The 19000-nt window shown below is 53.5% G+C and overlaps 1 protein-coding gene across 15 annotated transcripts in view; it reads right to left on the bottom strand.

Annotated features, from left to right (window-relative positions):
- DAB2IP (DAB2 interacting protein) overlaps nt 1–19000 on the bottom strand; it is a 239885-nt gene that overhangs the window by 11475 nt on the left and 209410 nt on the right. For 14 of the 15 annotated variants that reach the window (XR_012838497.1, XM_075772549.1, XM_075772551.1 and 11 more), the window contains 6 exons: nt 13736–13880; nt 11269–11413; nt 6834–7070; nt 4905–5106; nt 4103–4281; nt 1614–2487 (listed from right to left, as the gene is read on the bottom strand). Coding sequence is in view for 14 of the 15 variants with exons in the window: in XM_075772549.1 (XP_075628664.1) it covers nt 1614–2487; nt 4103–4281; nt 4905–5106; nt 6834–7070; nt 11269–11413; nt 13736–13880 (1782 nt within the window). In the remaining variant the exon portion in view is untranslated. The remainder of the gene's footprint in view (nt 1–1613; nt 2488–4102; nt 4282–4904; nt 5107–6833; nt 7071–11268; nt 11414–13735; nt 13881–19000) is intronic. The other variant, XM_075772546.1, reaches the window with a different exon arrangement.

Below are 19000 nucleotides of genomic sequence, written 5' to 3'. Positions count from 1 at the left end.
TGCCTCTTTCTTCCTTCTCTGAAGATGTAAAAAAGGACATCCGATCTGGCCTGGGACAGTTTGGAAGTCAGTTCAGTGGATGAACTTACAGAGGTAGAGGAAGCGCTTCTTGCTGGCAGGAACGAAGTTCATGGACTTCTACTAAAATGGCCACCAAATGGGATTTCTTTGTTCTCAAACAGCATCTAATACCACCAACTATGAGCAAGCAGTTTCATTATGGTTCAGAGATGCTGATAACATACAAGTAAAATGTGCAGATTAAGGGTAGAAGAGGCATTCTGAGGACTTCAGGTCTTGAGGGAAACTTCGAGAGGACAATAGGGGTGGGTGGAGGAAAATCTGCAAACACAATTTTCCCAGGGCTTTGCGAAGGTCACCCGGAGTCCACTGTTGCCTTCTGGAAGAAACTCTGCTACCAAACAGGCTGCTGCTGCTGGCAGAGCTCTGTGCCCTCTGCACCTAATGAGTATTGATCCACGTTATACAAATGCTGCTACATGGCATGCTTGCTAATGTCAGCACTTATGAATCAATAGCGTATGCACAGAACAGCTCCAGATGGGGCTGATAAAACAGCCTTCGATGGGCAGCACTGACACAGGCCTCCACGGCTGCCTTTTCAAGGAGGGGTAGTTACACCAACTCGGTTGCTCTTTCAACACCGTACTGCTGAAAAGGTGCCTTAGTACTGCGTGTGTCTGGGCCGAGATGCAGCGGGCTCTTGTCAGTCGTCCACATTCTCTGGGTTTGCATTACTTTTAAACCTCTTGCTTTAGGCACTGAGAGGCCCTACTGTGTTAATTTTCTATAGGGTTAGTTCTGAAATGTAGAATGAATAAATGAGCACTAGAAAAACAATTTATCCATGCCAGGAGAACCAGAGGGCCCTGGGTCTGTGACCTACTGCTTTCAATTTTAGCACCACGAAGAGTGAAATTTATTTCTGTGCAGAGCAGCACGCGGTCTGGGACCTGAATCCCAGCAGCGCTCTGCACAGTAGGAGCTGCGCTCTCGGCGGGGAGCACCCTCCTTCCCTACCGCTCTGACCTCCCCCGGGTGCACTTCACAGGAGGGTCTCACAGAGCAAACAAACGGGAGTGTCCAGGAGTGCCGTGGCTCTGCTGGGACAGGAGCGGCAGCAGGGAGACTCTTGGTTACAGGAGAAGATTAGGGCCTGGTCCAAGTCCGGGAGATGGCGCGGGGTTGACTATGGCATGGGATGAGAGCCTGGGCATGGAGAGGCAAAGCAGTGACAATATGGTAGCGCAGGACAGAGGCATGGCTGCCATCGCCCTCGTGTCTCTGCCACCTACCACCTTGCGGCAGTCACACGCCAACGTGCCACGCAATGGAGGACCACAGAGAACGAACACTGGTCTGTGTCCCGTTCCCTGGAAGCCTCTGGCTCAGGCCAAGCTGGGTGCAAGAGCCAAGGTACATCCCCACACGCAATGCCACCACGGGGTCGGCACTGATGTGGCGGCTCGAAGCCAGAATGACGTCCCCTTCCATTGCAGTGCTCCCCACCAGCCAACTTCTTCTCCAAGTCCACGGGCTGACCCCTGCCCAGCCCCTTCAACGCCCCGAGCTGGCAGAGCCCCCGAACTCACCTGTTTGTGCATCGTGCGCTGCTTCATCTCAGGGCTGTCGCCCTTGGAGGAGGAGGACTGCTGCCGGAGGCGAGCCCCGCTGCCGGGCCAGTCTGGCGAGGAGGACATCATGCTGCCGCTGGCGGGTCGCTGGTACTGAACCGTGTTCAGCAGGGAGGGCGGTGTCCGGCCCCGGGTGACAGGCGGGGGCGGCGGGGGCGGCTGGTCTATCCGCCTCTGCGGTCCCGCGCTGTTCTGCCGTGGCATGGTCGGCTGGCCGCCCTTCTCCGTCAGCGAGAGCTGCCGGCGGGCCAGCTCCCCCGTCCGGCGGGTGAAGTCCTCGCTGGCGGCGGGGGCGGCGAAGCCGTGCTTGTTGGCCGTCAGCTCCTCGCTGTTGCTGTGGGAGCTGAGCGAGCTGTGGCACTCGGAGCCGGAGTCGCCCAGGCCGCGGGGGGAGAGCGGCAGCCCGGCGGCCATCTGGTAGACAGGGTTCTGGAAGGAGAGGGGCGCCAGGAGCTGGGGCCGGCCGGGCGCGCTCTCGCCGCTCGGCGTGGTGGGCGTCTGGCCCACCCGGCGCACGGTGGCCATGCCCGTCACGCTGTTCTGCTGAGTCCGTGCGGTCCATACGCCCTGCAACTGCCCGAGGGACGACTGACTGTCATTGAGGGAGTCAGCCGTGCCAGGCGCGTTGGCCCCACTGTCCAAGAGCCGATTGTCCTGCAAGTCCACCATGGACAAACTCTTGCTGCCATTAGACATCTGCACGTCGGGCTCATTGGCCTCTGAGTAACTGGAGCTTCGGGCAGGCGAGGGCTGGGCCCCAGCAGACCTTGTGACAAAAAACAAGTCCTTGTTTTCAGGGGTTGGAGATGGTAACCGTGTGAAATCTATCAGACTGCGGGGAAGTCAGTGCGTAAGGAAGAGGAGAGGAAAACAAAACAAAAAAGAAGAGTTGTGAATGCTGCACCGGAGCAGGAAAACGAAATCACTCAGAAGAAATCAGCGTGGCGCAGCTGTGCAGGACGGGGACATAACCCAGCCCCTGCGGCAGGGCTGGCCCGGCCAGGGCTGCGGGTGGGGAGGGACAGTGCAAGGGAGCGGGGAGGACGGAGTGGGGAGAGGAGCCCTGGGCCAGCGCTGCAGGAGCAGGCAGGTGCAGGCAGGGGAGCCGGGGCGTGCGGGTGCATGGCGAGAGCGTGCGCTGTGCAGGAGCCATCACAAGCACGCTCTTGGGGGCTCTGCCTCCCCGGCTAGATCTGCTCGTCACGCCGACAGCACGTGTCACCCTTTCTGCTTCCAGCTGGCTGTATCCACGCCACTGTCGTGCCCCTGGCTCTGTCCCTGGGCAGTAAGCTCCTGAGGGCACACTGGCCACCATTTGGAACACCACGGGGGCCCGATCCGCACTGGGCCTCCAAGGGTCACACAGAGAGCTCGAACAGCAGAGCTCAAGCCTAGCAGCTGAAGGTTATCCACCCAGCCCTCCTGCTGCAGCGTACATTCATACAATATTGATTTCTTGGGGACAGGAAGAAAGAGCTTTGCAGTAGCTTAATGTGAATATACTGCTGATCAAAGATGGTGCATTGTAAGCAAGTATTTGGGTGAAAGCATATTGTCAGAGATCCTCCACAGCATTAGATTTAAATAATTGTACCTCACGCTGGGAAGCATTAGAGATGAAAGCTCTGATTAGAGCAAGTCCAGCCCCATTGCTGCCTTTCATTCCTAATTAAACTGTTAAATATTATGTAGTTTCCACTTACAAACTATTTTACTAGCACAGTCTTTCAATTTGTGTGGGCTCCATTGCATTTTCCACAAACAGAAACATTATAGGTCTGCAACAGAGTCATCTTCCCCATGAATGAAACTCCTCACATAATCAGGCCAATAAGCGTGTTAGATGACTGTGTCTGTGAATCACTGCTCATCATTAATACTGAATCACAGTATTATAAAAACTGGACAGAGTGGACTGGAATTCGTTGTTAGACCTCTACAGCTTAGCAACTGTTAAGAGAAATGCCCAGATTTGGATCTCAGTGAATTCAGCACATATCCTGTGTCTTACAAAGATGGGTAAGGCCAATCCTATAAATCTTACATACTCAGAGACCTAATGAACTTAATGACGACACCCATCACTTTGAGGTTAGCACAAACAAGCCCTCAAGTCCTCAAAGGATGAACATTTTCCTTCTGCAGCCAGATCTCAACAGCTGAGACCAGAACTGCCGCGTTCTTGATTTCCCAGAGCACATCCCCAGTTTGGGCTCTCAAGGGACCCAGGATGGAGCCGTGTGCTTGCACTACTGCCCACGGCTTTGTCTAGATTCAGACCTGAACTACATCCACTATCATTCTGCGATTGGAAAGTCTAGTCAATGGATCAGGCAACTCCATGCTACACCCTGTCCTGCCTGTCCCTGCAGGTGCCCAGGTTTTGGGAGTAGAGGAATATTCCGTATTTCCCTGGTCTGTGGCCAGGCCACCTTTCATGCTCTTACCCAGATAAGTCATTCTCTATCACCATTTTCTGTAGCCCCGCAGAGATGCTGTTGCCAGCATTAGGTGTGGATGCAGCGTGGTCGGCCGTGACTGAGACCTGCACGCAGGCTGGGTTACTGAGCGCCGAGTTGACGTCCCTCAGGATCCGAGGCAGAGGCCCAAGTTTTGTTGCAGTGCCCTGGGCAGAAAAGAGAGCAGAATTACTACCAACATCTTGTATTTTTGCGAGAGAACTGTGGGCTTTGCCAGTTGCTGGACAGTCTCTTCAGTGAATCACATTAACAACATGCATTTTCTCCATCATTTACCCCCACCGCTGAGGCTATGGCATGTCCCAGAACACGTGGTTTTAGAAACCATTAGCTGCTATGGGGCAGAGGAAGCAAGTGTGATTAACAAAGTTCAGATACAGATGAAGACAGCTATAGCCAAGCCTGGTCCAGGTCTCCTGACAAAAATCCTTTTAATTAAAAAGAAACATTTTGAATCTGCTGGGACAGACAAACTCCTGGTGTTCAGCAGCTCTGCCTTCTCATACCACCTGCCCCTCCAATGATAAACAGCAGAGGAGGGAAAAAGCTATACTCCCCTGCCTCCAAGAAGGATGTAAAGAATGAGCTACTTCTGCAGGACGTGCAAAGGCTGGGGAAGTGCGAAGGGTTAGTGACAGCCGTGCTGTGCACAGATACAGCTAACGGATGGTTCCTGTGGGACATGGGGAGGCGTGCGGTGTGGTACACATGCCCAGCACTGGCCAGCTGCGCTTCCCCCAAAGCCTGCCCCTGCGATCCCCCCGGATACCTGCTCCAGTTGAGAAATGACTTCCCAGAGTAGTGAGTGCAAAGTGGAGAGTTCCCTGCCCAGGTCAATGTAGCCTTCGAAGCCAGCTGTGTTTGAGATGGTTTCAGGATTGGAAATCTCCAGGAGAAATCTCTGCATGTTAGTCCATTCATGTTCCAGGAACTGATTCATAAAGGACATGTATTCCTCTTTGCTGCCAAACCTATCAAGACAGCAGTACGAATTTCAGCTAAATCTTGTAAACAGAAGTGCAGTCAACAGGACGGGTAGGTACATACGCAGGTAAGAATGCCAGAGCCTTCCTCCGGCATCCGAACCCTTCAAAGCCTTTGGGATCCCTGGGTTGCCAGCAGGCACCTGGTACACCTCACTGATCATGGAACCAAAATTAACTCCAGCCTAATCCAGCTAAGTCCTCGTCAGCATGGGATCTCCACAGTAGAAATGAAGGTGAAAGCTAGAGAAACAAAGCCGTTCTTGGCAACGGAATGTATCTGACTGCTGGGTCAGGGCGCAGCCTCCAGAAATAGGACCTGTCACTGGAAATAAAGACATTGTAATACCAAGCACCACCAACTGACTGAAGCCCAGTGAATGACGGTGGTAGGAACGCTGCACTCTCCCCGCTCTCCCATGGGCACTGTGGTTAACCCCAGCAATGCTGGCTGCTGCTGCCCCGGCACAACCGCTCTGGGGATCACCCTGGAGAGACACACCTGCAGCTGGGCCAGCCTGTTCGTCCCCTCGGGCTTCCTGCAACCCCCTCCTGCAACCTCCTGCAATCTCTTTCTGTCCTTCTGCAACCTCCTCCTGCCCTCCAAGCACTCCACCCAGACTTCACTCCCAGTTAGATGTCTTATTTAGAGCACAACGGGGAGGGCCTCGTGGTTGAACTGTACCAGCAGCGGTTGGTGCTGTGCCAGTGCCGGCGGTTCCGTGAGGCTCAGCTCGGCTGTATGCCAGCTGCAGGACCGCTCAGCTTGATCATTTTGGCTTGACTAATGTCAGCTTAGTTAAAGAGTCTTTCCTGCAAAGTGCTGAAAAATCTGAAAACCCTTTAGTTAAGTTAAGGAGTCTTTCCAGCAAAGTGCTGAAAATCTGAAACCCCTTTAGTTAGGGATTGGTCAGGAATATAGAGAATTTCTGTCATCTAGTGTAACACACTTGTATGTCTTCCGTCTGCGTCTGCGTGCATGTATGCGCATTCCTGACTCTGAGCGTGTGTACTAAGCTAGATTCCAAATCTAAGAAGCTTTAGACGGAAACTGTCCATTCATGTTTCAGAAAGCTCATCATTTTGTTATCAGAGCTCAGGATAAGTAGCTCAGCGCTGCAGCCAGTGGAAAGATTTTCAGAAATCTCTCGCTTTGTTTCCATCAAACCAATGGGCTTAGTTAGAAATTTATAGTGTCCCCATTCTATTTTCGTACCTTCCCAGTTCAGACAACTGCATTTTAACAGAAGAGAAGGTCCCGGAGCTCACAGGAGGGACAGACCAGCTCCTGAGCTATGCACAGCATTGCTGCGGTGTGGGTCGTGGTCCCGCTGGTGCCTCCGAGGGGAGGCGGGCAGCGCACTGCCGCCAGCCGTGCCCCGCGCAGCCGGCACCGGACTAAGCGCCTGGCTGTGCCGGGGCGTTCCTGCTGCCACCCCGCCTGCTCGTCTCTGTGGTCAGAACAGCCCATTTTCCTGCCCATAAAACATGTCCTGTTTTGGAAACTCAAATGATCTCCCTGACCCGACAGTGAGGGAATGGGTCTCAGAGTGACGTGGGGGGAAAAGCCAACAGGAAACAAACAGGTCCCTTCCATCGAGAAAGGAGCGGCCAGCGTGGGACTCCTGATGCCGGAGTCGCGGCTCTGCCTATACACCCGGAGGTTCCTTCCCCTCTCCAGACCTGCCCCCTCCCACTCCCGCACCCCCGCTTACTTGGCGAAGTTGGCGAGGTTCTGGGTGACCTTGGCAATGAGGGTCAAAGTGCGTGCAGTGCGGTCATCCGGGTACTCCTGCAGGAGACTGAAGAGGGACGGGGACATGATGGCCGGGCAGAGGAACCGGAGGAACAGGGAGGCACTGATCAGTCGCTCACTGATGTCTGGGCGGCCTCGGTTGCTGCATTCTTGTCTCCATGAGGCAAAAACTTCTTTGAGCTCCCTTGGGAAGACACTGAAACGACAGAAGGACGTGCAGGGACAGGAAATTCAAGGCCAGGGTGTTCAAACCGCCACAGAGCAGTAACCAAACACGGTGCGTATCAGCCATGGGGCCCGACACCCAGACCTGTACACTGGTAGAGCCCTCTCACCCTGTTGATCCCCAGCAACGCCACTATCTACACCAGTCCCAGGCTCTTGTCCTTTCTTTTTGCAGAGTGGCCTTTAGGACACTCAAACCGTACAGGAAAAAGCAAAGCCGCTCTGTAAAGCTGTAAGAGAAGCGGCTTACATTGGACTAATGTTCCTGGGTGTGCTGGGTGCCAAAACCCCAGACAACTGGGAAGAGAGAGATATGAAACAACCTGTGCAAAGCAGCTCAACACAAGCCAGGTGGCTGTGTCACGGGCACTTCAAACTGGGGGGAGCTCAGCCCCAGGCTGGAAAGCGTCTCCTGAAGACACCCAGCATCGTGGGACCCCCTCGGCAGGATCACCGGCAGTACCGGGGTCACCGGCACAGCTGGGGCTTGGAGGGAGGGCTGTGCAAACTGTAATACTCCTGTTTGAGCACCTGGATCAAAGCCTTCTGTGACTAGTACAAACACGGAGCCCCGCCGGAGTCACTCCAGCCTTGTAGCTGCTCAGACGTCAGCCTGGCTTTCCGGGATACCAGAATTCCCCCGGGTCCAGCAGATGCTTGCTGCAGCAGCCCTTATCGCCGGAGAACTTGCTGCCTGTTTCTGCTTGGCCCTCCCCAGCTCCCTGCTCCCACCTTATCCTGTTCCCAGCACATGTTATTTGTTCAGCTGGATGCTCCCACCCACGGGAGCAGGCTGGCAGTGGGTCCCACCGCGCTGCCGTTGGTCCCCGGGGTCCCTGGCACACCCGTCCCGGAGGCTGCCCTGGCCAGCAACCACCGTCTTTGTCTCAAAACCGGAGCTGTTTACCGACAGAGCTGGATGGTACAAAAGCAGACTGGAGAGGGGGCAGACTCCATTTTGGGCCATAAATCTCCTTACCAAACAGCCATTTCAGAGGACGGTTTCCCAGTTTTGCTGCAGGGACTGTCTGGGAGAAGCAAAGCAATATCGGCTGCCTTCTCACTGCCTGCCCCCTCTCTGGGACTAACTGCCCTGCGGCTGAACCTCACACAAGTCGGGAAGAAGAGAAAAAACACAAGAGTTGCCTGGGCAGAGGCACTATCCACCGTCCAGCAGCATCAAGAACCAGGTGGGAGGCTCCGAAACGGCAGAGCACGCAGAGTGAAAAACCCAGCCGTGCACGCTGCCCCTGCGGCAGCACCGCCAAGCCTCCGGGAATACAAGGGTGCTCCTCCTGCTGCCAGCACCCCCCGGCCTCCGGCCTCCACTTCCCAGGGCTACGGACACTCACTTCATCAAGCCCAACTGACTGCTCCTCGCCACAGCTGCAGAGCTCACGACCTGCGGGGTTTGTGGTCCGTGAGAGTGGCACGCACCCTGCAGCCAAACGGCCGTGGCCTCTAGCTCTGCGGCCGTTCTCCGAGCCAGCGGGACTGACGCTCAGCAGGCAGGGCCCTGGCCCCTCGTTTCATTAATCTGCCAGCTGCAGACCGCACTGCCCGCCCGCACGGCCCAGGTCTGAGGCTGCTGCTGTCCATCGAAGCAGCGGGCACCCTGCCGCGCGCCTCCCACCCCAGGCAGCCCACTCAGCATGGCACGGCTGCGTACAGAGCCCCACGCAGCTGCGCCCCAGGTTTTCAGGTTTCTCTCCGACCTCCTGACACGGGTGGTGACACTCCATGGAAGTGCTTGGCAATGCTGCCATCACGTTCAGCTTCTGCTCCGCGTTGGCTCCATGCTCTCACACTCATGAACTTTTACCCTGTGCTTTATAAATAACATTAACCAACGTCTTTGGCTGGATAAATTTCCCTCTGTCTTTGGCTTGATCCACACAATTGGACAAAGCCCTTTTACTTCATGGTATTTGCCCAGAAACAGGAGAATCCTTTAAGCAATTTAAGGCTTGAATGATCAGGACAGGTTGTACTGTTACTGGAAAGTAAACCCTTGAAAATGTATGCACCGGCTGCATACAGCCCGTGAGTACTGCTCACTATCACAGGCTGGGAGACCATAAAAGTTTAATTGTGTAACAGCGGATGGAATTCAGTTAGCCAGCTTTATGTGACAAACGGGCCCGTAATTCATTACCCAACTTTCCAGTAACGAGCTTCCACATGCTGAAATTCTGCTTACACTGAAACTTTCCAGATGTCCAAATTATGTCATAATTATAACAATTTTCAGTTATTGTAAACCTCTTCCCTCTCTCTGACTCTCTCCGGCAGATGAGCACGCACGCTCTGGCACTCAATTTAAAGCAGGATCGTTAGCTGTCAGGATACCTTGGCCAATCCCGAATGCTCATCAGCCCAATTAATCCCCAAGAACCGCTGAGCACAAAGGACCGAGGGGAACCACTCAGAGCAGCCGCTCTGGCCGCTTTCCTTGGAAAGGCAGGACTGGAGCAACAAACTTCCCTGCAGGCCTGGCTTTCCTTAGGTCACTGTTCAAGCCTATTTTTAGAGTCACCTTTTAGTCCTGCTTTGGGTATTTGTAGGAAGACGTTAATTCAAACCATTATAATCCACTGGTGACTAAAAGCAGTGAACCCCTCCTGGGAGCAGGTAAACGCCATTCCTGAGTCAGAGAGTTATTAATTGGCCCAGGATAAGGTGTAGGATACCTGTAAAGAAATCTGCCCTTTGCTTACTTGTAGGAGATAAAGGCAGTTCCAGGCTCACTGCTTATTCTCTCCCTGAGCAGTATCAGGAAAAGCAATTCCCTTCCCGCGCTTGCAGAAGGGCACGCTCAGCACCCTGCGAGATTACATATAATGAGTTTTCAGACCTCAACACAACAGCTGGGATAGGAGAGAAAATGAGAAATCCTTATTATCAAAGACTTCCTTCCTCCAATATTATCCTTAGTTGATGTTTGCAACAACAGTGTTGCTACTAAATACATTAATAAAAAACTAAGCCCAGACTTTTAAGCAGGAAGACAGCAAATCCAGCAGTAAGACAAAAGTGATCATTCTCTCCTACAATCAGGACAAGAGTCTCTGGGTATGTTAGCAAGAAGCAGAAAGCAACTATTTTTATTTCTGCAAGTAAAGAGAGTCACAAGCCCATTTTTTCCCCCTTTCAGGTCAGCTTTGCAGGCAGCATCTGTAAGAGACCCAGGGACTCCTGGCTCCCGTCCCCAGCACTGAGCAGCAAGTAACCCCGTGAGCACAGCCATGCTTGACAGCCACCGCTACAACCAATTTTGCACACTCGGGCCTGTCTCAACTAGTTGCAAGAACTTGTATCCTGAGAACAAACAACTGGGAAATGCCTCAAACTGCATACCAGGCCGTGAGCCAGGGAGGCGATGGGCTCCCCATCCCCACCTCAGCAACCACCTGGGGCTGGGAGAGAGAGGGGTTAACCCGGAGGAATGCAGGATGCTGAGCCAAACAGCAACCCCGGAGTACCAGCAGCATCCTCCCGGGCTCCAGCGCTCTGCAACAGGAGAACATCTGCCTCAACAAAAGCTCCCGGTGCTGGTGCAGCTTCCTTGCAGGCAGGCGGAGTGCCAGAGGCCCTGCCTGCTGCAGAGAGGATTCCAGAACGTCACCTGACGCTCTGGGGAGGCAGGCAGAGTCCGTCAGTCCGATTCAGACTGACATGGGTAGGAGAGCCAGGACAGGCATTTCTGCCCTTTATTTCAGATTTTCACATACAGTTGGCATCAAGTCCCTCTGAATCGGTCACACTAGCAAAGGCATTTCGTGTTCCTTGACTCCACTGCCCCGTCCCCATGGCTGTGCTGCAGTAACCCTTCACCACCCCCTGTAAACAAGTGTGACGGAGAATCCGTGAGGCTGTTGCACCCCCAGAGCAGATACTCCAAACTCTGGCTGAGCAGGAGCTGCTGTTTCACCCCCTGGCCATCCTCACCCTTGCTCCAGGACCACCGGGATTTCTTTAAATGCTGCAGGACGCAGGCAGAGCCCCGCGCTCTCCCTCCAAAGCTCTCTGACAAGGTGCCCATCAGCACAGCTAAGGGACAGGTACCAAGAGCCTGAAGATGGATGGTGCCACCCGTGTCCCCTGAAGCTGCATCGCCTCTGCACTAGCTGAGGGCATGCAGAGGGGAGCAATGCTCGTGGGATACCCACCAGTAGGAGTTGATGATTTTGCAGAAGGCCAGCTCGCAGCACATTTTCAGGTTGCTCTGGTGTTCAGGAAGGTCCGAAGATGAACACTTACTAGGATCCACCTCACAATTCTCATCCGATTCGTACAGTGCCTTGATAAATTCCCCTGTAAAACAGACAGTCAGTGATGGGTTTTGGAGACACGAGGGATGCAGCCTTCGGGCAGTTCTGTTCGTAAGCCCCAGTGCCCTACGCCCCGTCACACTGGCTGAACAGAAGCCAGGTACGAGAGCTGGCAGCAGTGGCTCCCGGGGCAGGCTGTGCCCCAGCCAGCTCTCCAGATCTCCGAGCGGACCCAGGAGCAGCCGGCACTGCCTTGGGAGCTCACAAAACAATACAGCACACCCTGCAGAAAGGCACCTGGACTACCGAGGAGCACGTTTCATCCCTTTTCCCCAGTTGGCAGCTCTGGCTCTGTGGCTATGGGGTATTGCATCAGAACTCTGCTGCCAAAACACCCGCTTCCTCAGCCTGCCCCGACCCCCCATTACACCACTGCCAGAGATGCTCCCTCGGGCTAATCCAGTAGGAAGTATGCTGGCAAGTTCTGTAATTATTTGTAGGATGGCCTGCTACTGCAGACTGTGCCCTGGCGCTGACAAGCCAGTCTGATTCACAGGAGAAATAAGTAATTAAAGGAAAGAAACAATTTACTTGGTTTCTTTTCAGCTGAACATCATACAAAATTAAATTATACCATTTCTCTGAGTTTCCCTGCCCTCCTGTTTGCTGCCTGGCTGCTCCTCACCCTTGCGGAGACTCACACTGTGAGCCTGCTTCGCCAGCTCCTCACTCTCGTGCCACCTCTCACCCTTGGGGTACCCAGGCACAGACCCCTGCCGCCTGGGCTGCGGGCGCTTCCCACCGCCTGGACACATGTCCGGCTTGGGGATGGCAGTCCTCCATCCCAGTTAGCACACTGCAGGGGCTGGGGAGACTGGGGGACGGGAGAACAGGGATTAAGAGGCAGCGTTTAGCTAGGGATCTGCAGGGTTGCTTTGGTTTTCTTCTAATTCCAGTTGGTTTGCTCATCTCCTAATTCCTGACTGTCTTGGCTTTTCCCATCCTCCTTTTTTTTGCCCACTCTAGTCTGCATTCCTCCCCTATTGCCAAAACAGATTTTAATTACGTACTGGAGAGCCTCTCCAATGTATTTTCAGCTCTGCCTGGGAGCTCTGGAGCCTCTCTGCTCGCCTGCAGGTGATGCCTGCTGTTATTAGCCAGCCCTATTACTTGCTTGTGCTTCATGGTTTAAAGGAAAGCGCTATGCTGTATTGTATTACCTTGTGACACACAGATGAATCATTTCACTGATAAAAGGTCTACACAGAATCAGGGCCCTGAACAGCGAGCGAGAACCGCAGGCTCCTCCTGTACTGGATGGAGCTGGCTTGGCAGCATTTGCATTGAGCCCTGAAAGGGGAATATTTCAAAATTCCCTGCCTTCATTGATCTCCTGGCTTTTTAGAAATTTTATGAGGTAATCTACTTACAGACCTGCCTTCAACCAGAAAGCATGACAAGGCAGAAATAAATAATATTCCTCTTCCTATTCTTGTGGGCTATCTCTTGGTTTGACTGAATTTGCTCAACGATCTCCTCTTCCTCAATGTTGTCATTATCATTATTATTATCTTAATAAAGTATTTATGGTACTTTCCTCCTTGCTAACATTACACAAATCCATTAGTAGGAACCCAACATACTGAAAAATTAACAGCTCAATAGAAACTCTGCTCATCCTACTGCCAGGCTGTGGATCCAATCTAGCCGCCTTCAGCTGAGGTTCAGACGTAACGCTTCAAAGGCAGCCTCTCCCCATCCTCGTGCCGTGCTGGCTGCACACACCAACACAGCAATTCCTTCCTGACCTGCCCAGGAGCAAAAGCTCTAATTATTTTCATTTGCATCAAGAGAAATATTTTTGGAGCCATAAACATAGCCAGCACCGAAAAAAAAAAAAAACCAAACCACCAGGAGGGTTCCCAGTGCGATCTGGAAGGCAACTCATCACTGTAACTTGGGAGATTTCATCTGACTCACGAGTGCTGCGAGGAACCGGGGGAGCATCTCTGGCGGGGGTGTGCAATCAGGGGAAGGATTCAATCAGCCGCTCTGACACTGCCAGTGCCGAGACAGAAGACTTGGCAGGCAGCATAATGCCTTCAAATATCAATTTGTTATCTCCTCTGAAAGCAGATCAGAGCACTAACTCAGCGGTGACCTTCACCTGGGAGCAGAGAGCTGCCCGCTGCAGCCACGGCTGGGTTCTGGGCTTGGTCTCCGCTGCCAGAGGAACCCTCTGGCAGGTAAAGGCTGGTGCTTCCCATGGCCATCAGGGCTCAGCTGATGGTCTCCACCATGTGGAACACCCTGCAGCTGAGAGGAAGACCTCTCCGGGAGAGACTTACCAATGGTCTGTACGTACCTAAGGCATCTTGCAAGTATTTCTGCCCCACCAGCTTCAGGTATTCTTCGATTGCTTTGGTGGCCAGTGTATTCTCCCTGAAAATGAGATGCTCATTCTCACCACAGCGATCAACTTCAGACATCATCAGGTCAGTCAAGAAATCCTGGAAAGCAAAGCCCATGGTGGGTCACCATGCACTGACAAACGCTTTGTTCTGCACGGCAGGCAGCCTCCCCTTCTCCGGAGAGGTCTCACCTCCGTAAGACACAAGAGGGAGTGGAGGTGCTGCGGGTGATCCGGTGTGTGCACACTGCATTACTACCAGCCCGACTCCTCTCCTGTTTCTCCAACCTCATGGAGACAAGAGGAGAAATAAATCTCTGGAGAGTCACAACCTTTGCACCCCAAAAACTCAAGTCATTTCAGGTCTGCACCACATTTGCCCCTCCATCAGTGCCAGTTTTTGGTTGGGTCTTATATTAGCCTCACGTTTTGTGGGTGAAATGTTTTCTGCACTGTTGAATTGGCTGCATTTGGTGTCTAACTGCACTGGTTGCAAAACAGGGGCATACTGAGATGTCGTGAGCTGTGCCCCACAGCTAGCGGCTGAGAATCAAGCCTGTAATATGCATCAAGATGCTCAAATGTGCTATTTCCTTAGTATTCATGGACATAAACAGCACTGCTACAGCACCAATTTTTGGGGCATGTTTTTGGTCTGATGTGCACACAACCAAATACCATGCAATTTTATAATCCTCTGTGCCGCAGAGCAACGGAAAGGGTGAGCAGGAGCAGACTGCAGGCTGACAGCTGCCCCGTGCATCAGTCTGGGCTACTGAATTGCAAATTCTAAGAGAAAAACAGCACTTTAGACGGAGCTCCATGTCTGCTTCAGCAACAGCACTGACTGATCAGAGAGGGTCACGTAGCTCCCCGTGCATTCTGCTGAAAATCCACTACGTGGTGTAATATTTAACGCTGTAGTTAGCGTTAGTGCAGGAGAAATGCCATGCAGTTTTTAATGCTAATACATATTCAGCTTCTGTTCTCTGCACTGCTAACGGGAAAAGCAGCTCTGGGCCCCTGCCCAGCTCCTCGCTGCGCTGGGTGCTGAAAGGGCCGACGTCCTCCCAGCCAGCACCACTCACCTGGACCCTGGGCAACAAAGGGAACAGGCTGCTGGCACCGTGTAACTCCCACGCATTAAACCTCCTACTGTTTTGCCATGCAGGAGACAGAGCAATGCTGACATACAAATTCACTTTTACAATGAAGGGCACCTTTTTTAAACTGCCTTCCTCTAAACGAAAATTATCTGCTCAGTTATAACCTTTCACTAAGACATTCTCCTTCATTTGTCACAACCACACCAGATGTCGGGGGCAGCAGGAGTACCCTGAGCTGCCATGCACGGACCCTGGTCCTTGCCGTCCCCATGCAGCTTCCAGAGACCCCTGAAGCGTTGCGGCCGTGACCCAGCCTGCCCCAACCCCAAGTCGGCAGCGGGGACACTCAGGTCCCATTCCCTGCCAGCTGCTGTCCGGGAGATTTCCAGGAGAGACACTTAGCTCCATTTCATTTTTCATATGGACGCCCCTGCATTGAATCAAGGTGCAACAAACAGCTCCGCCTGAACCCAACGGACCCAAATCATTTAATCCACAGGCCCTTCACTACTGTACGTCTGTCCCAGACCAAGGAAAACCCAGGCGCCAGGCAGGTATGTCTCCCATCGGAGAGCAGGGGAGGAAGGCTGGCACCCCTGCAGCACCTCGTCTCTCCCACCTTCCCACAAGACAGTGACTGGGACCAACATGCTGCGGTGACCTTCCCAGAAGAGCCTCCAAAAAGGCCATAAGAGGAGTTTTGGGGGAAAGAAAATGTCAATTCCATTATTTCTCTAGCCAGAAGATCCCGTTCCTCAGACCCCGCTATGTCTGCAATGCTCCGGCAGCTGCAGAGGCAAAAAGCCCTCCTGGAAGCAAAGCACGCGCCTCCCCCTCCCATTTTCTCTCATTTTGCCCCTTTTATCAGCCAAGCTGGAATGAAACTTTAAACCCCTGCTCAAATCCCGTTAGCTGCTATCTGGGTAACTGTATCACCTTTATCTTCCTGGGTCTCTCCCGGGGTATGTTTCAATTCCAAGCCACAGCTCAGGCTGACACAAGGTGCTGATTCTTAATTAGCAGCGGCTGACCTTGGCTTTGCTTGATTCTCTTTCCTGTCACTTTCCCAACATACTAATTATCTCAGGAACACTGACTTTTATAGCTTCTCTTAGCCAAGTGTTTGCTTTTTCCCCCTCCTGTCGGCCGAGGACTGGCTGCCGCGGGATGCGGGGCCAAGCTGTGATGCACAGCCCAACTGTGAGCCAGGGCTGCCGGGCGGTGGAAACCCAGGGGCCAAGTTTTAGCCAGCGATAATGTGAGTTTTGATGATTTTAGCTGATCTACAGAATTCACTAGAATTTAAAACGAGGCAAAATTCCAGTGTGGGACTCAACACAAAGCCAGAAAACATCCTCTGAAATCTCTGCTGCGGTCGTTATCCCCTACGGACCCCTTGTCTCCATAGTCGAAAGGAGAGGAAAGGAAAGCTGCTGAAATCCCGAAGAACTCCATCATGGCGCAGCACCCAAAGCTGGGGTGTAACGTGGCCGAATCCACCCTTTTACTGACCAGGGGATGGAGGCGAGAGCCAGGACACCCAACAGCATCCCCCAGGCCAGGGCTTCTCACCGTCCCCGGCAGGTCCAGCCTCCCTGGGCCGCAGGAGGCATCTCGCCAGGCTCTACGAACCGGCCCCGAGATACATCAGGGATCAAAATACCCACAGCCAGCGTCCCTGCGCAAGCCGCGGGAAAGGAGCCTCGTCCATGGGTCAGTTCCCATGACATCCTGCAATTTCTGTCCCAGGGCCATCTTCCAGATCTTGTCTTCCCTCCACGGAAAAAAGCCACATCAGCTCTCGATCACACGTCTGGTATCTCTGCCTTAAGTACACCAGCAGCCAGCACTCGGAAGACACAAATGGAATGCAAATACTTGTCGAATCCCTCCGGGGGCCTCACTCACCCACATACAAGGCTCTGAATAAAATGCAATAACTAAAGCCAATAAAACTCCCTGTTTCTGAGCAGCAGAGATCAGCAGGGGGTTGTTTTTAGTTAGGGCCCCTGGCAATGGAAGAAAATAAGATGCTTTATTTCATTACATCAGAGTCGAGAGGGGAAGGAAAAGGTCTACAGTAAAAATTAAGGGCTGTGGCAGTGTTCTTCAGGCTTGCTCCCGTGTTTATTTTTAGGATATTTGCTTCAGACCGGACACAGCTGAACCTGTGCAACTTCAGTCGCTGCACATATGCTGATAAAGAAGAGCTATTCATGAACAGATAGATTCAGAGCATGACAGCACAAGGCTGCACTGGTTTCCAGCACTTTTCAAACAAACCAAGCATGAGCCCACAGCAGCATGTGCTATTCTAAGGCAGCTCCTCCAGTCCTCTACAAACGCACGCCGGAGTTTTGCTGCTGGAGTGGCAGCCTGGACCCTGCAGCAGGCAGCAGCAGGCAGCAGCAGGCAGAGTCCTCAGCACCACCTCAGGGCTCAAACACGCCACCACAAAATACTTCCAGCGCTGCAGCTTCCCCTCTGCCTGGGACGCCCGCGCTGCCCTGCAGCTCACCTCCCCGCATCCTCAGCCACAGCATCCTCTGACGGCCGACCCGGGCTGCGCGCCGCCCCCAGCACCCACCCTGCCTGCACGGGGCAGCCAGCAGCGCTGGCCTGAGCCTCTGTCCCTCAAACCTCTCCATCCTGATTCACCTGTAGCGTAGCCTAAAAACATTTCCATTTCCCCCAGGTCTTCATCCATTGAGCTTCAGATCCCCTGCCCCATCTGGGTGAATTCATCCTCCTGTGGCAAACCACAACCAAACAGCATCTTCCTGCGGGTGAGGAACCGTGTCCCAACCCCTGCCTCGTCCCTCACACACGCAGCAATTCAGGACATCTGACTAAATAAGTCATCTGGAAGCAGGACTGCTTCACGCTGCCACGGCAGATCCCCCACACCCTTGCCTGGGGAAGCTGGAAGGAGAATATGGAAATAGGGGTGATGCCCGGGAAATGAGCACGCTGAAGCCCTGTGCTGCTCCGGGTGAGGTCCCCGCAGGCGGACGTCTGAAGCTGCTGCCCCGTGTCAGCCGGCATCGGCATCGGTACGGGGGTGGCCAGAATTTGAAAAGGCACATTGAAAAGCGAAGTCCACTGACAGAAAAACCAACACCTGCTCAAGAAAACAATCCTTCATTGCCCATGTCAATAGGGCCAAGGAAGCGGACTAATTGCGTTGCTCAAACACAAAATACGGGAAGAAAAAGATTCTTTGCAGGGGACGAAGCCAGAGCAGAGCAGACAGCTAATTCAGTCACACGTCCGATCAATAGCTGACAGCCCTGCCTGCCCAGAGCACCGCTAGCCCCCGGCCCCACGCACCCCGCCGGGCTGGGGGGGCCGAGCACCCTGCAGCGCCTGAAACTTCCAGTGCTTGCACTTGCCAGTGCCAAGAAAGCCCAGCTCACCCCAGCGAGGGGTCCGTCTACATCAGCTGTCCCAGTTCTGGAGGGGTTCAAGGTGCCAGTCCTTGTGCCGGGGGTGTCACTGGGCAATGCCTCCCTCCTCCAGCTCCTGAGCCCAGGAGGCAGAAAGACGGAGCCAGCTGGTGCCTGGCACGGCAGTGGTGAGAGCAGGAGCATTTCCTAGGAAAAGGAAATGAGCATTCCAGAGACATAACCAACAAGCAACACACGTTTTGCAGGACGCGTCCTGTCCATGCCCAGGAAGGATTTTGCACCTCGCCACCCTGGTGAAGGTGGGCAGCTGGAGCACGCAGGGTGTCACAGGGCTGATGAGACCCGTGGCCCCGCACATGCGCTTGGGTCAGGCACCCCCCCTGGGCTGGAGCTGAGTGTTCCCAATATCAGCAACTGGCTGATGGGCAGATTGACTTTGAAATAATAAGGTTCTCCACATTACAAGCCTGATTAATAGGATTGAACCTTAAGAGGATTGAATTGATAAAGGTAATAAGATTACTGCTTATTTCAAAGAGTCCAGCTGGGCTTTTATGCAAAGGTGAAAAACACCAGGGGTTGGTAGGGCGGTAGGTTACAGGTGGACGAGTGTCAGGGCACACCTACGTGTCAGCACTGCAGTGGCAGAGAAACGCGGCACTCGATGGTGCTGAGCTGTGCAAGGAGAGCGGCCGACGGGCAGCGAC

The sequence above is a fragment of the Balearica regulorum genome, chromosome 20 (genome assembly GCF_011004875.1).
Source record: "Balearica regulorum gibbericeps isolate bBalReg1 chromosome 20, bBalReg1.pri, whole genome shotgun sequence".
Lineage (NCBI taxonomy): Eukaryota > Metazoa > Chordata > Aves > Gruiformes > Gruidae > Balearica > Balearica regulorum.
This window is presented reverse-complemented; position numbering and strand designations above follow the sequence as displayed.